At 37.5% G+C, this 14,593-nt stretch overlaps 1 protein-coding gene across 2 annotated transcripts in view; it reads left to right on the forward strand.

Moving 5' to 3' along the window:
* Window positions 1-14,593, forward strand: part of PSIP1 (PC4 and SRSF1 interacting protein 1) — a 32,872-nt gene extending 18,279 nt beyond the window's left edge. For both annotated transcript variants that reach the window (XM_059492902.1, XM_059492904.1), the window contains exons 11-17: window positions 515-633; window positions 2,910-2,965; window positions 4,144-4,214; window positions 7,896-7,997; window positions 8,653-8,872; window positions 11,686-11,797; window positions 13,825-14,593. In XM_059492902.1, coding sequence (XP_059348885.1) covers window positions 515-633; window positions 2,910-2,965; window positions 4,144-4,214; window positions 7,896-7,997; window positions 8,653-8,872; window positions 11,686-11,797; window positions 13,825-13,888 — 744 coding nt within the window. In that variant the 3' untranslated portion in view covers window positions 13,889-14,593. The remainder of the gene's footprint in view (window positions 1-514; window positions 634-2,909; window positions 2,966-4,143; window positions 4,215-7,895; window positions 7,998-8,652; window positions 8,873-11,685; window positions 11,798-13,824) is intronic.

The raw sequence follows: 14,593 nt of genomic DNA on the forward strand, positions 1-14,593 counted from the left end.
CAGTAGGAGTCTGGCGTGGCTGATGTACAGATATATAGAATAAAATTTTCAGAAGTATATTTTTCTCAAATAATTCTTTCAGGAATTCTTTGAGTATTTTCTAAGAAACGCATCTTTTCTAAGATGTATTTTTAACAAAAGATTTAAATGTCAAGAGGCTTATGGGGTTTTTTTGATTTTATGTTCCCTGGAAGACAGATGTTGTTTTCCTTGGGTGCATCTGGGGAACATGTGGCTTGAAATCATATTTTTAAAAGGTACAAAACTGTTTCTAGCCAACAATTTGTAATGTCTTTATTTTTCTGGTACTTAATACTGCCCTTAGCATTGCCCTCTGATGCTTAGTTTTGAAAAGAATAAAAGGAGAAAGGACTAATGAAATTATGTTTAGCTTCAGGGAAAGCCTGTGTTTGTCAGGCTGCTCCATGGAGCAGAGTTATTTCAAAGATACTTAGTTTCATCTGCTTACTGAAACGATAATAATGTTACATTTCTTTCCAATCCTAAAACACAGAAGAAAAAAGGGGGAAGAAGCTTTCCAGCAGCTCACAGAAGAAACACTGTAAGAAGCCAACATGAGAGAGAAGTAACAGAAAGAAAGCGTAAGCAAGAGGAACAGACAGAATCTGAATCGTGAGTCTATTTTAACATGTGATGCCTACAAGTTGTAGGAATATTTTGAACCTAACAGGAGGTGAAACTTCTGAAAAAGTTCCAACCTGTTTTGCTCTATGTTCTACTTTTATCTCCCCCTGGCCTTTTTGGTTTTCTATCTCTACTTCTTTTTGAGGGAAAGGTGAAAAGCTCCTTGAACTAAAATGTGCCTTTGTGGGAAGAATGGAACATAGAAATTAAGTGATGTCAGTCTTTCAGTGATGTAGAATCTCTAGCAGAGGACAGGTATGTTCTCTTTAGAACTAACTTGAGAATATCCATGCGAAAGGGGTTAGTGTGAAAAACTGTTCAGGACAGCCATATATTTTTCTTTAAAATTTTAGAAAAAATTGGTAGGACCTGGTAGATTCTGCTAATTCATGGTTATAGATTTTTGATGAGGTATGGAATGCATAGGTTATCAGGAAAGCATTTCCTTCTCTGTCTGACAGTTGGAGCACACGCTGTCAAGTAGAACAAGGAAAAGGTAATTACTGTAGTATTGCAAAGTTAAGCCAGTTAAAAGATACCAAGAACAAAGTGCATTTAGAAGATTACTCAAATCAAACTTAAGAATAGAGAGAAGATCCCATCAGGAACTTGGATAGTAGGACAATAGGAAGAAATCTGACTCATTCACTATTCTGCAAATGGGTAAAGAAGCTGCACCAGAAGAGCTTGATGTTCTCATCCCCACCATTGGTGGGAGGGCAGAAGAAAGGCAAAGAACAAGGTAAAAATTTGGAGGAAAGGAATAAAATAAAGGTCCCCTTTACCTGTAACAAAAAACCTCTATCTTTTTCACATTCACTAATAAAAGTGTAGTTTGTTTGGGTATTTCTTTTCTCATGCTCCAGCCCTTTTTCCTCTTCTTCCTGTCAGTCCTCTGGAGACCTAACATAAATACTCTACCTACTTGTGGCAAACTTAAGCATTTCTAGTTTCAGAGATAATAAATTGCCTTAGTGTCTTTTAATATATCACTATTTAACACATGCTGATTTGATTATGGGAATCAAACTGTCATATATTGATTTAGTAATAACAATCAAATTTTTGCTTTTAAATAGCTGTCATATTTTATGCATTGGAGGGTAGATAGTTTTGTTTCAGTGAGATAAAGGAGAAGTAGTGAATGAATAATTAATTTAATTACAGCTGATGACTAATACCACAAAACTCAATATTGGTAAAACTAGTATAAGCCTATACATGTTTTGATTATTTTGCTCATCATTGTAGTTTCTATTTTCTGGTAGCTACTTCATTAGTATTTATTAAGGTGCTTTGTACATCATTCTGTACATATGCAAAGTTTATCTGTACTGTTGAGATTGTGCTGCTAGTTGAAGCAGACAAGTTTTCTGTTCTTTATGAAAGAAACATGGAAGACATGCAGGCCTACATGTTTTATGTATGCATATTAGTATGACAGGGAGAAAACCAGTCACAGGACATTTAGTTATGATATGCTGAAATACAAAAAATTCTAAAAGTAGGCTTTTAAATCCCTCAGTCAGACAAAACTGAGGGATTGTTAAACAGAAGTTCATTATCCTCTCTGCATAAAGAGCTCAAAAGCTTGCTTCAAAGATTTCTGCCTGTCTTCATCCTGAACTGAAATGGAGACTTTTTTTTGTTGTTTTTCTTGAGTCTTAGCTTTATTTTCAGTGATACAACTGGGGAAAGATTAAGGAGGTTTCACTGTACTTGTAATAATTTTTTTTTCTGTATTACTACTTCCTTCAAGAACTTTTAAATTATTACTGATACATTTATGACCAATTGTAAGATATGTATACTATTACAATTCATTATTTGAGAAAATAGTCATATAGGAACTGATAATGGTTAATTGATCTCTCCATAAATTCCCTGTGGTAATGGCAAATAATTCTACTCCTTTTTAAAATGTTTTCTTTCTCCATAAATTAGTTCTATATAATGCCATTTCACCAGTTAATATGTTATGTTACTATGCAACAAAAACCAAAATACAGTTTGGAGATTACTTGTTTTTTAAAGTCCTTTAATTTGCTTGTAGAAAAATGAGTACGGAGGACTTACAGCAGTATCTCAGCTGATTAATTTTTGTTAGGTTGTTCGTCCTTCAAAACCAGGATTTGGTTATTTGTGATTTTTGCATGCTAATGTTTTAGTAAAGATAATTCCTCGATATTGCATCTCATCCAAAAACTGGGGGGAAAAAAGCAGGCTTTACAACATTGTAAAAAACATTTCAACATTTTTGATAGGCAGAATAAAGAAGAAGGCAAGAAAGCAGAAGTTAAGAAGATTGAGAAGAAGAGAGGTTAGTTGAAAGAATCTAAACCAGTATTTTTGATCATTTTATATTTTGAATGGAATTTCTTCCATTCTTCCATAAGATAATGTACTGCTGAGGGTGGCATGTACAGTCTCAGTCTGAGGTGTTTAATCCATGATTCTTCTTTCACGTTTGTGAAACAATGCTGTTTTTATTCTTCAGTGTTCTTTCTGCAGTGCAGTGTAGTAGAACAGGTCTTTGCTTTTCTGACTTTACTGTCATTTGATCTTTTAAACCCCAATCTCTTCTGTTTGTGAACATGAGAAAAAAGCTTTTATTCTTTGATATAAATCACTTCAGTCATTCCCATCATTTTTTCCTTTGTATCTTCTCATAACACAATACTCTGAGGGACCTTTCAAAACTATTTAGATACTACCTCTCACTAAGTAGGTGGCTTAGATTCAGATTACTATGGTCTTGCCTGCTGACTGTCCTTCATAGGGATAAGGAATTCCTTTTTCAGTACTCCTATCTTTGAGGCCAATCCAAACCACTGTCTGTAATCTGTAATTTAGAGGTATAGTACAGATCCAGTGGCATGGACTCCACTCAACCCGGTGTTGCAGCAAGAGGGCAAATAAAAGCAATCCAAACCCATCCAAGATGGGTTTGACTTAAAGAAATCTGTATGCTTGCACTATTGTTCAGAATATGTACTAAATCCAAGCAGGCATTCAGCATCTGAATTCAGGAATGCCATGTCCATTCATCTTTCACACTTCTGAAGCATGTGTACTGGGAACATTTTATTTTAATGGATTTGGACTGTAACTTGAATTGTGACCAGTTTACTGAAAACAAACCATCAATATCCCGGTGTCCTGTCATGGAGAGTCTTCCAGCTTTATAACTCTTAAAATTTATTCAAACCTCTCATTAAGCTGGCCTACAATTAGAGGGTGACAGCTGTGTTTTGGAATAGAAAAGTCTTTTCAGTTGTAACTCCTAAGGAAAAAATTGCATGGGTTGCCACACAATTTATTCAATTTTAAAAAGCTGTGTACTTTTTTTCTGATTGTATTTATGTGTGCACCTGCATGTAGGATGTCTGCCTGTTTTCTTCTGCATTCTGTATGAGGTTCATTCTTGTGGAATTATTTCTGCAAAAGCAAACCCAATCTGATTAACAAATGTTCATGAGTATTATTTTTAATCTTCAGAAACTTCAGTGGATTCTAGGCTTCAAAGGATACATGCAGAAATAAAGAATTCCCTGAAAATTGATAATCTTGTAAGTATGTTTTTTTAAACTGATTCATGTTTCAAATTCCAGTAGGAAATACTTGGCATGTGTTCTTGTTTTTAATTAATACTCTGAAAATGAAAGGCATTTTTTCCATATGAAGGATAACTAGTACTTAAATGTGGTTACTGTGGGCAGTGAAAGATAAGTGTCAGCAAATGAAATCTGTTTTGTTTGAAAATGCTACATAATAAATTATTTACCAGAAGCATTCAGATAGAATTACATCAAATAGAACATCTGGTGCCAGGTCAGCTTGTTGAGCCATGTGGAAACGCCAGGACATTGGATGCAGCAGCAGGATGCAAGTGATTAGGGCTCCAGTCCGACTCCACTCACTGTCAAGGGAAATCTGCTGCTTGTCAGGGGTTTGGGTTTGGTATGTTACTGGCAGATATTTGAGGCTTTCTGGCCTCATGAGTATTTGCTGCTGCAGATTGTCAGGTTGGGCACCCATGATACTGTCAGGGGACACTTGGAAGTATCAAGCATGGCTGTGTGACTTTGAGGATAATAGTAAAGGCATGGGGACCCAGGTAGTGATCCCTTTATTGAGGAAAGCTGTCACAAAGGAGTGGATAGGTGTGCTAGGAGGTGGCAGGATCTACCCAAAAATAGTGCTGCCAGTGGGCTAGCCAGCCTAGTTAAAAGAGCATCAAACTAGGAATGGTAGCAGAGGAGGAAATGGTGGAGCAAGATGGCAATCAGATGTAAACAGATGTCAGCAGCATGATGTAAACTGACTTAGTAATCATCAGAATTTCTTTGCAGAACAGGACTGAAGTGGCATGATCACAAGCATCAGCACATTAAATGAGGAATTACTGGCAGCCTAACATAATGAGGAAAACTCTCATAACCCTTCTGGAATGTCAGCACAACTGTGTTTCTCTTAGGGATGTCTGTACACTCATACATATAGTGTGAGGAGCTGTTGTGGGAAACTGGACATCTCTCTGCAATTGCAGGGCTGTGGTTTTATTGGTATCAGAGTTTCGGGTAGAAGTGAGGTGAGCCTTGCCTTATATGTTTACAGGCTCTTTAGGAAAGATGGGAAGAGGGAATACAAGATGAAGGATAACTTTATGTGAGAGACCAGCTGAAATGTGTGGAGCTTTGCACTGGGACAGCTGATGAGCCAACTGGGAGCTTATAGGTTAGGATTAATGGGCAAACCAAAATGAGTGACATCCTGAGAATATCTTCTGCAGATCACCTGATCAAGGAGAAGTAGAGAATTTAGTCGTCTTAAGATAGTGGGGAGACACCTTTGATTCTAACTGTAAGCTTAAAACATCCTAGTATTTGCTGAAAGGACATGCACATAACACTACAATGCCAGAAGCTTCTGGAGTTTGATAATTGCCTAACACAGGTGATGAAGGAGTTGAAAAGGCAAGACCTGATCCTCCAGAAAGCAAAGGCATATGAAGGTGGGGGCAACCTTGGCTGCAGTGACTGTGGTAGAGAAATTCAGGGTGAAGGGAGCAGGATGAAAAGGATCACAGCCCTGGACTCAGGAGAGCAGACTTTGACCTCTACAGGGATCTGCTTGGAAGAATCTCTTAAAAGACCATGCTAGAAGGAAGACAGGACAAGGAGACCTGGCTCACTTTTAGGGATTACCTCCTTCTCAAGGCTGATTCATCTTAAAGTCTAGGAAAATGTGGGCCTGCTGCTGAATGGGATATGGAGAGAGGCACCCTAGTGAATTAAATAGGAGGTAACAAGTAGTGAAAAGTCTGAGGTGACCAGTGTCTTCTTGACTTCAGTTTGCTTGTACAATTCTGTTCAGGAATCCTAGGTCCCTGAGATCATGGGAAGATTAAAACAAGAAAACCTTGATGCTCAGAGGACAAAGATCAAATTAGAGAACATTTAGACAGAGATCCAATACAGAATAAGCATAAGAGTACCAGAGGAGCTGGTGATGTCGTTATCCATCCACTCCATTTTGTTTTTGAAAAGTCATGGTGATGAGGGGCTGGTTCCTGAGGACAGGAAGACAGCAAATGCCTCACTCATCTTGTAGAAGGAGGATCTAGGTTACTACAGGCCAGTAATTCTCACACCAATCCCTTGAAATGGGATGGGACAAATCCTCCTAGAAATTGTTTCCAGTGATATAAAGTACATTAAGAGCTCTGAGACTTGTCAGCATAATGAAGATGAAATTATGCCTGACTAAAATGATGTCCTTTTGTGAGATGATCGGCTTGGTGGATGAAAGAATGAATATTTTTTCTGTTAAGATTAAAAAGGCTTTTGACACTGTCTCTCAGGACAGCTTCAAAGATAAACTTAAGAGGTCTGAACTAAAAAAGCGTATGAAAAGGTGGACTGAAAACTGGCTGACCAGCAGGACACAAAAAAAACTAATTGGTGGCAGAGTCCAGCTACAGGCCAGTCACTAGTCAGTACTATTAAAACATGTCATTAAAGACTGGGATGATGACACAAACCACACCTATAGCAAGTTTGCAAATGATACAAAACTGAAATCAAAGGTTTGATGGGAGTGTTACCATCCAGAGAGACTTGAACAGGCTGGAGAAATGGGTCAACAGGAACTTCATCAACTTCAATTCCAGTAGTGCACCTGTGGAATGACAACCCTGTGCCTCCAGCATGGGCTGGAGACTGAGTGGCTGAATAGCAGTTTTTCAGAAAATAACCCAGGGGTATTGGTAGACACCAAGCTTAGCATGAGCCACTAACACAGTTCTGCAGTTAAAAGTGGCTAATAGTTTTCTGGGCTGCATTAGAGAGAGTTGCCAGAACGTGGAAGGAGTGTGGTGGTTGTGCTCTACTTGGCACTGATGAGATACTGGACTATATTTTAAGCTCCCTAGAAAAATAGAGACATGGACCTACTGTAGAGTGCCCAGTAAAGGGCCACAAAGATGGATTAGTGGCTTGGAGCATGTGTTGAAAAAGAGGAAGCCAAGAGAGCTGGGAGTGTTCAGTCTGGAGAAAATACAGAGAAAAGAAAATAAGCAGGAGTGAAGAAGTATGGCATGAAGAGGAGGAAGCTGTTCCAGCTAGGGAAACACAGAGTTGTTCTGGGTGTTGGAAGCAAGGTTCTGGTACTGAGATGGTGGGGGACTGCCTTGTGCTAGACTTAATCAGTTCCAGCCTGCTCCAGTGGAGGAACCACTGCAGGGCATGGCTGAGCCCCTCAGACTGGATGGTGGTGTATCTGTGAAAACTTAAAAAGAGGGCAAAGCATATTGAGTGGCAGGGAGTGTATAAGAACAGTTCTTTGTATTAACTACAGTGCTTTCCTGCCTTCTCAGTGGTTAATCACTTGTGAAAAATTGTGCATGGTAAAGCCTGACTATGGTGAACAGCTTTGAGCATAGAAGTTCTCGAATCATAAAAGCAGCATAAAGCTTGCTTTTTATGTATGTTGAAAGCTTAAAATTCTTGCTAAATGTTACAACTTAATTAAATGTAATCTGCCTTTTATGGGAGTAGCTAAGAGACAACTAGTGGTAAATTTTTGTTGGCAAGTTTGACTATATAAATTGTTCTAAAATTAAGTACATAGTCAAATTCAGGAAGAATTAATTATGGGAGGATGTCATTGAATACAGAAGTTAGATTAGTATGGCTAATTAAAGATTACTAATATGTAAGTCTTCAGACTAATTCTTTGTTTATATACAGGATGTGAACAGGTGCATTGAGGCTCTTGATGAGCTTGCATCCCTTCAAGTCACAATGCAACAAGCTCAGAAACATACAGAGATGATCTTAACTCTCAAGAAGGTGAGATTTTCAGTGTTAGTTAATGTAGAGTATATGTTTTCCTAAATTGATACCAGCTTTATATACTATTGGAGCACTCTGTCCAGTCTGGATCCCTACAGATCAAGAATGATGTAGACAGACTGGAAAGGGCCCAGAGGAGGGCCATCAAGATCAAAGGGCTGGAGAACCTGCCCTTTAAACAAAAAGTAAAGGGTTTAGTTCCTTCCTTCCTAGAAAAGTCATCACATTATTCCAGCAGTTTAAAGGGCTGCTGCAAAAGAGAGGGTCGAGGCTTTTGTCTTCACTAGATGTAGGGCAATGGGTACAAGTTGCACTGGGAAAGGTTTCATTCTGATGCTAAAAAAGTATTTTTTTTTTCAGTAAGAACAATTGTTTTACTGTAACAGCCTCCTCAGTGATGTGGTGGAGTTCCATCTCTACAGGTTTTCAAACTGTGATGGGATCAAGGGTCCTTGATAATGTGGTCCCTTTCTTGTGAAGGGTAGGACCAGAAGATCTTTTGAGACCCCTCTCAACCTAGCAGTTCTGTGACACTTCAAGTGCAAAAGTCTATGATCTCGTTGTAGGTTAAATTAATTTAAGCTAGCATGTAATGAAATTACACAGATATTTAAGGACCTAAGTGTAGCCTGTTTTATTACTTTGATTTCAGATACGGAAATTTAAAATTAGCCAAGTTATCATGGAGAAATCTACAATGCTATATAATAAGTTCAAGACCATGTTTCTGGTTGGGGAAGGAGATTCTGTTCTTTCCCAAGTACTGAATAAATCACTTGCTGAGCAAAAGCAGCATGAAGAAGCAAATAAAACCAAAGAACAGGGGAAGAAAGGAGCAAATAAAAAAACTGAAAAGGAAAAAGACCAAACAGGTAAGTCACTGTGGCTTTACTTTCTTGTCACATAAAAGACTTAGTCTCCATTATTTCTGAGCTAACTTCAAAATGTTCTTGATGCAGGAATTTCACCAGTCTATGAAAACCTCTTCATATCTGAAGTTGTCAAGGACAGTACTGCTACAAATAACTTTCAAATTCAATGTAACATTTACCATGGCCATTTTATCTCAGTTGGCTAAAGGAAATGGCTTTTGCAAAAATTAGGTCTTGCAAATTTTACTTCTGTAAATTATCTAACCTGATTACAGAATTAAAAAAAATTCACTCCAAAACATGTGAGGTAGAATGGCATACTACCATTTAACCCACTTTAACCCAAGCCAGCAGCCAAACCCCTCACAGCCGCTCGCTCACTCCTCCACCAGTAGGATCAGGGAGAGAATCAGAATAATAAAAGAAAGAAAACTTACAGGTGGAGATAAGCAGTTTAATGGGGAAAGCAAAAGCTGTCCCCATGAAAGCAAACCAAGGAATTAATTCAGTGCTTCCCATGGGCAGGCAGATGTTTGGCCATCGCCAGCAGAGCAGGGCCCTCACACATAATAGGAAAAAAATGCCATGACTCAAATATATTCCCCCTTCCTTCCCCACTACTTCACATACTGAGTGTGATGCCATATGGTCTGGAATGTCAGTTTGGATCATCTGTCTCGGCTGTGTCACCTCCCATGTACCCCCAGTTTCTTCCCCAATGTGGGAATGTAAAAAGGCCTTGGCTGTGTGTAAGCCCTGCTCAGAAGTAAAAAAAAACCATCTCTGTATTATCAACTTTGCATTCAGCACAAATCCAGAACACAGCCCCATATTCACCACCATGAAGAAAATTAACTACCCCAGCCAAGACCAACACAATGTTCTATTCCTTTAGTAGTTTTTTAGTGCCTAAGCTTCTGCCACTGAATGAGAACTTAAAACTGCTTAGCTTCCTTCCCTAACCTCTTTCTATATCATGCATGCTTTACCATGTGTAGCACCAACTTTTAACCACTTCTGTGTTACTTCCCGGATACAACTTCAGTAGTTCTTCTGCCTGACAATAAAGAAATAATAACTTATGGCAGGAGAATGTATTTATGCTCTTAACAGTACAGTTCCACATCAATCATGAGCACTTGTACAGCATAATATCAAAAGCTTTCCATAGTAAGCAAGCTGAATAATAACTTGAAGTCAGTACTAAAATATATACATTTTTAAATAGAAGAACAAAATGAGACAGACGCACTGGAAAGCTATGTTGCAATATAGGAGTTCTGCTCATCTATTCAAGTTATTTACATCCTTGATCTCTACACACACCTCACAGAAACTGCATTTACTTTGAAATTGAATTTTGGAAGCAGAACTGGGTTTTTTTTTTTTTTCAGAAAATCATTTAAAAGTTAACACCACACGGATCAAGACTAAACAAATTACTGTAACTGAGGTGCCAAGGATTCAACACAACTATAGTAGGAATATCACTATACTTGTAATTGCTAAAAAAGCAAGGATGATTAAAGTCCATCCATTTTCTGGTGAGAGAATGTGTGATGAAGTAGAGGTTCCATACAGATCTTTCCCCAAACCAGTGATAGCACAACTAATACATTAACAAAGAAACTATATTGAGAGGCTTCCTGGGCATAGTCTGGCTAGCGAAGCCACTCCAGATAAGGTTAACACAACTTCAGCAGAACACACACAGTGGAATACCAGGTTGTTGCCCAGTCACATGGAGAATGGGAAGAAGTTCTATCAGAGTAGAGGAATATTTTATGGAAGTAGTTTTTTCTTTATTTGCTGTAAAAAGAAAATCTGATCCTTATATGCATTCTTTTGCCCTTTTAAAAACTGAACTGCTGAACCTTGACTATCTTCACAATGACAGTCAAGACAGAGAATGATGCTGTAATTGGTGGTACTTAATGCACAGCATCAGATCATCTGCTTTGTAACATGGTAATATAGCATTTACTGTTTTCTCGAATTCCTCCCGTAGCCTTTGAGTTCAGAACTGATTCTGAGCAAGTGTAAACAGATAAACTGTAAAAATTCAGATTAATAACATCTTGTCTTTTTTTCTCACTGTAGCTCTTTAGTTTCATAGAGGAGTTCTTTTATAAATTTGCAACTTCAAGTAAAATGGACCATCACTTCAGAGAGTGACGTTCCTCAACTCACTTAAAACTCACTGACTTATGATACCACAGCAAAACATGTAGTCATCACAGAAATTCTAAAAGATGTTAAATTTTTCTGCTTTGACTTCACTAAACACTACTTCCAGCCTAGTGCTGCTTTTCTGCTTGAAAAATCCATGCTATCATTAAACACTTCTATTTATATAACTTGCATTTTGATTATGCGTAATTTGTTGGATTCAAGAGTTAATGAGATGTAATGGAATAACTTCATCAGTTAAAGTAAAAAGAATCCCCAAAATTAACTGATCTGGTTAGACTGGTAAAAAGAATTTACTACTGAAGTATATTCTCTCACTGCTCAGTATACAAACAAACATTAGGCCTATGATCTGTAGCCTAGCAAGCACAGGAAGGAATTGAAATTGCATTAAAAATACAAACTGTTCAATTCCCATGGGATGAGGCACATTGTATGGGATGTTCAGAAACTGAAGCCATATCAGTTAGTGTCTTTTGTATTGTTTCAGCTGCTTGGATATCAAGGTGAGGGGGGAAATATTTATAATGTTTTATTTGATTAAGGTAGAGAAATTACCGAGGGCTATTATAATACAGTTTTATTTCCTGCAAGTACCACTTTTCTGCTCTTCCATTTTAAAGGATCAAAGATTCTGAATGGAGGGTCTGAAGCCCAGGACACCAACCAGTCACAACACAATGGAGAAAGTGCTGAAGAAAGGAAAGATAAGCATGAAGTTGGCAGTAAGAAAAAGTGAGTTAATAACATTATTGAGCTGATGATCTGTTCTGCTCTAGTTTAAAACATGTAAAATAAAACAGCAGTAGATTGAAGCTACTTAACCATGTTAAGGTACTGTTTTCTTCACAGAGTTTACTCTCAATTTTAGAGAGTAACAGTGTGCAAATCTTCTGTTTAAGTTTTGAATGAATATTTTAAATGTTATTTCACTTGCTGCTGTGGTGGAGACTTAAAAAACATTACAGGATGTCTTGCTATTGGAGACAATTAGCATGTGGTGGACCTCGGCAAACTAAAAGCTTTTTCCTGTGTTTTAGGCTATTAATGTGGAAGCAAAGGAAGTCTGAACCAAGTCTTACAGAAATTAATGATATTTATTAATTTTTTGTGAATTCATGGATTGTCATCAATAGACAGCCACTGTAAATCATTTTCTACAGTTTGGCTATAAAAATTAGTCAAATCAGGCAAACTGCAGGCTAGGACCTAAACCTGTGAAATTACAGAAGTCTGACTGGTTTATAGAGGTGGATGCACTTACCATTTTAAACACAAAGCCAGAAGAATGCTTCAATTGTCTGGCATTAAGTATTTAAACCTTGGTTGCAGCAAAAAATATGTTTTGTAAACATAAACAACAAGCAATAATCTCTTGCAGAAACACTTAATAGAGTTTAGTAACAAATTTGTAGTGCACTTTGCTTTCTCCAGGCACTCTGCACCTTGCACTCAGAGATTCTTTTTGTTCAGCAGTATGTATTGAAGCAAGCTCCTTTCACCACGATCTTCATGCACATCAGGAGAAATTGCAGCTGCCTGGCATTCTTTTGGCTATCTGCCAAATTAAAATATTGACTGTTATTTATAGTAAGGTAAACTTAAACACAACAAAACAACACAAAAAACCCTCACTTAAGATAAAAAAATATCTGGTATTTACTGTGAGGCAGCCTCAGAAGTACTGAAGTGGATTTGGGGGTTTTCAACCAGTTATGCTAAATATTCACTTGGTCTGAACAAGCAGCATGCTACAGGAACACAGTGTGGAGTTACAAGTGTAAGTTCTCACACAGGTTATATTCTACACCCCTGCTTAAACAAAATAAATAAACATTTATATTAAGTGTGTGTGTGGTGTTTGCTCTGTATTTGAGCCCACACTCCAATGATCTTTGATAAAGAAACCTACTTTCCAAAAAAATACTGTACGGCTGCTTGGACACAGGGTCTGTGAACTTACTGGTAGCTAACAGCAACAAACTACATTTTTAAATTAACTCCTTGCAAACACAGTGCATCTTGAGAAATGCATCCACATGTTTGAATTCAAGCTCTGTACTCTCCAGCATACAAACTTCCTTTCATTCGGTATTTTTTCTACGTTTTTAGTGCAATATATGGTTTCTTATAAGTGAGAAACAAGTAAACAAAATAAATAATGTCCAGAACACCTGTGTGGCTCACTCTAAGCAAAGAGCTGGTAAACCTCTTAAATCACAGGACTGTATTAAGTTCTGAACATTTCTCTCTCTGCTAGAGGGAAGACATCTCTGTACCTTTCTGAAGATGTAATTCAGAAATTTTGAAAAAAGTTCTGTAACTTAAAATTTCTGATCTGATTGGCACTTAAGAACATTTTTCAGGGTGTTTTTTGTAAAAATACATACTTCCCCACAAGGTTACCTCAGTCTTTGAGGATACAGTGGATTTCAGTGGCAGGAGGTAAAGCATGTTAAGCTAGAGCACTTTTCCACCTAAACTGACATACAGTACAGACACATATGGAGCTCTGAATGACTGCCCTTCACAGCCCATCACATACATCATAGTGATGCCACTCACTGCCAGCTTAGCTTCAGATCTGAGGGCATTGTTGGGGTAACATAACAGCTGGCACCACTAACAGCCTCAGTTCTCCACACTTCATGTACTGCTGACTGTTCATCAGCATCCTTGCTCTAGACTGTGCAATCACCTGGAATAAGCTTTGCTTGCTGCCTTTGTATGTGATCAATAACATTGCTTTATTTTGTTTCTAGGGCATGTGGTGAAGAGAGAGAGCTCGAAAAGCCAGCAGATGATTCTGCCTTTGAAAACAAATGACATCACCGAAGTTTTGTTGTTTGGTTTTTTAAATTACAAATTAAAGAGGATTGTTAAGTTTTGCATTTGAAATCTATAGACTGCTGAAATTCTAAATAATTTTATAAGCATAGTATTTTGAAGTTAAATTTTGTGGAATAAAAGTCCCTTTAATCTTGGTTTTAAAGTATTTAAACACTTTTGCCAATAGTTATATCCAGTATTAAGAGGTAACACATTTCAAAAGATAAAAGCCCCACTTAGAAAATGCTTACATGTTACAGGACTTAGAGTTGTAGTATATTTTTAACTTACTACTGTGTTTGTCTAGTTAATAGCAAGAAAAAGTGTAAATACTTCTAACTCTCCAGTTGCTTCATTTGTATAAAACCTCTCTTCCTATGATACTTACCTCTGTGCAGTTTTTCAACTCTTGTTGGGGATGTCTTTTCACTGTGTTTTGTAGGAGTTGAAAGCGGCATTTTTATAGCTGTTACAATGTTAATGTATGAGTATACTTCATTGTTTGTTTTTTTTTTTAAATAATTTTAGTTCTGTTCTTGCAAAATGCCTTGTGCCAATTTACTGCAATGTGACTTTTATGGTTTGCTTTTGTTATAGTAAGTATACTGAAAAGTGTGGTGTTCTCACAACAGAACCTGTTGATGCAGAAAACACTGTCTTGAACAATTTATGGAATTAAAGAATTTCAAACTGATTAAGACA

The sequence above is a fragment of the Ammospiza nelsoni genome, chromosome Z, assembly GCF_027579445.1.
Source record: "Ammospiza nelsoni isolate bAmmNel1 chromosome Z, bAmmNel1.pri, whole genome shotgun sequence".
In the NCBI taxonomy this organism is placed as follows: Eukaryota; Metazoa; Chordata; class Aves; order Passeriformes; family Passerellidae; genus Ammospiza; species Ammospiza nelsoni.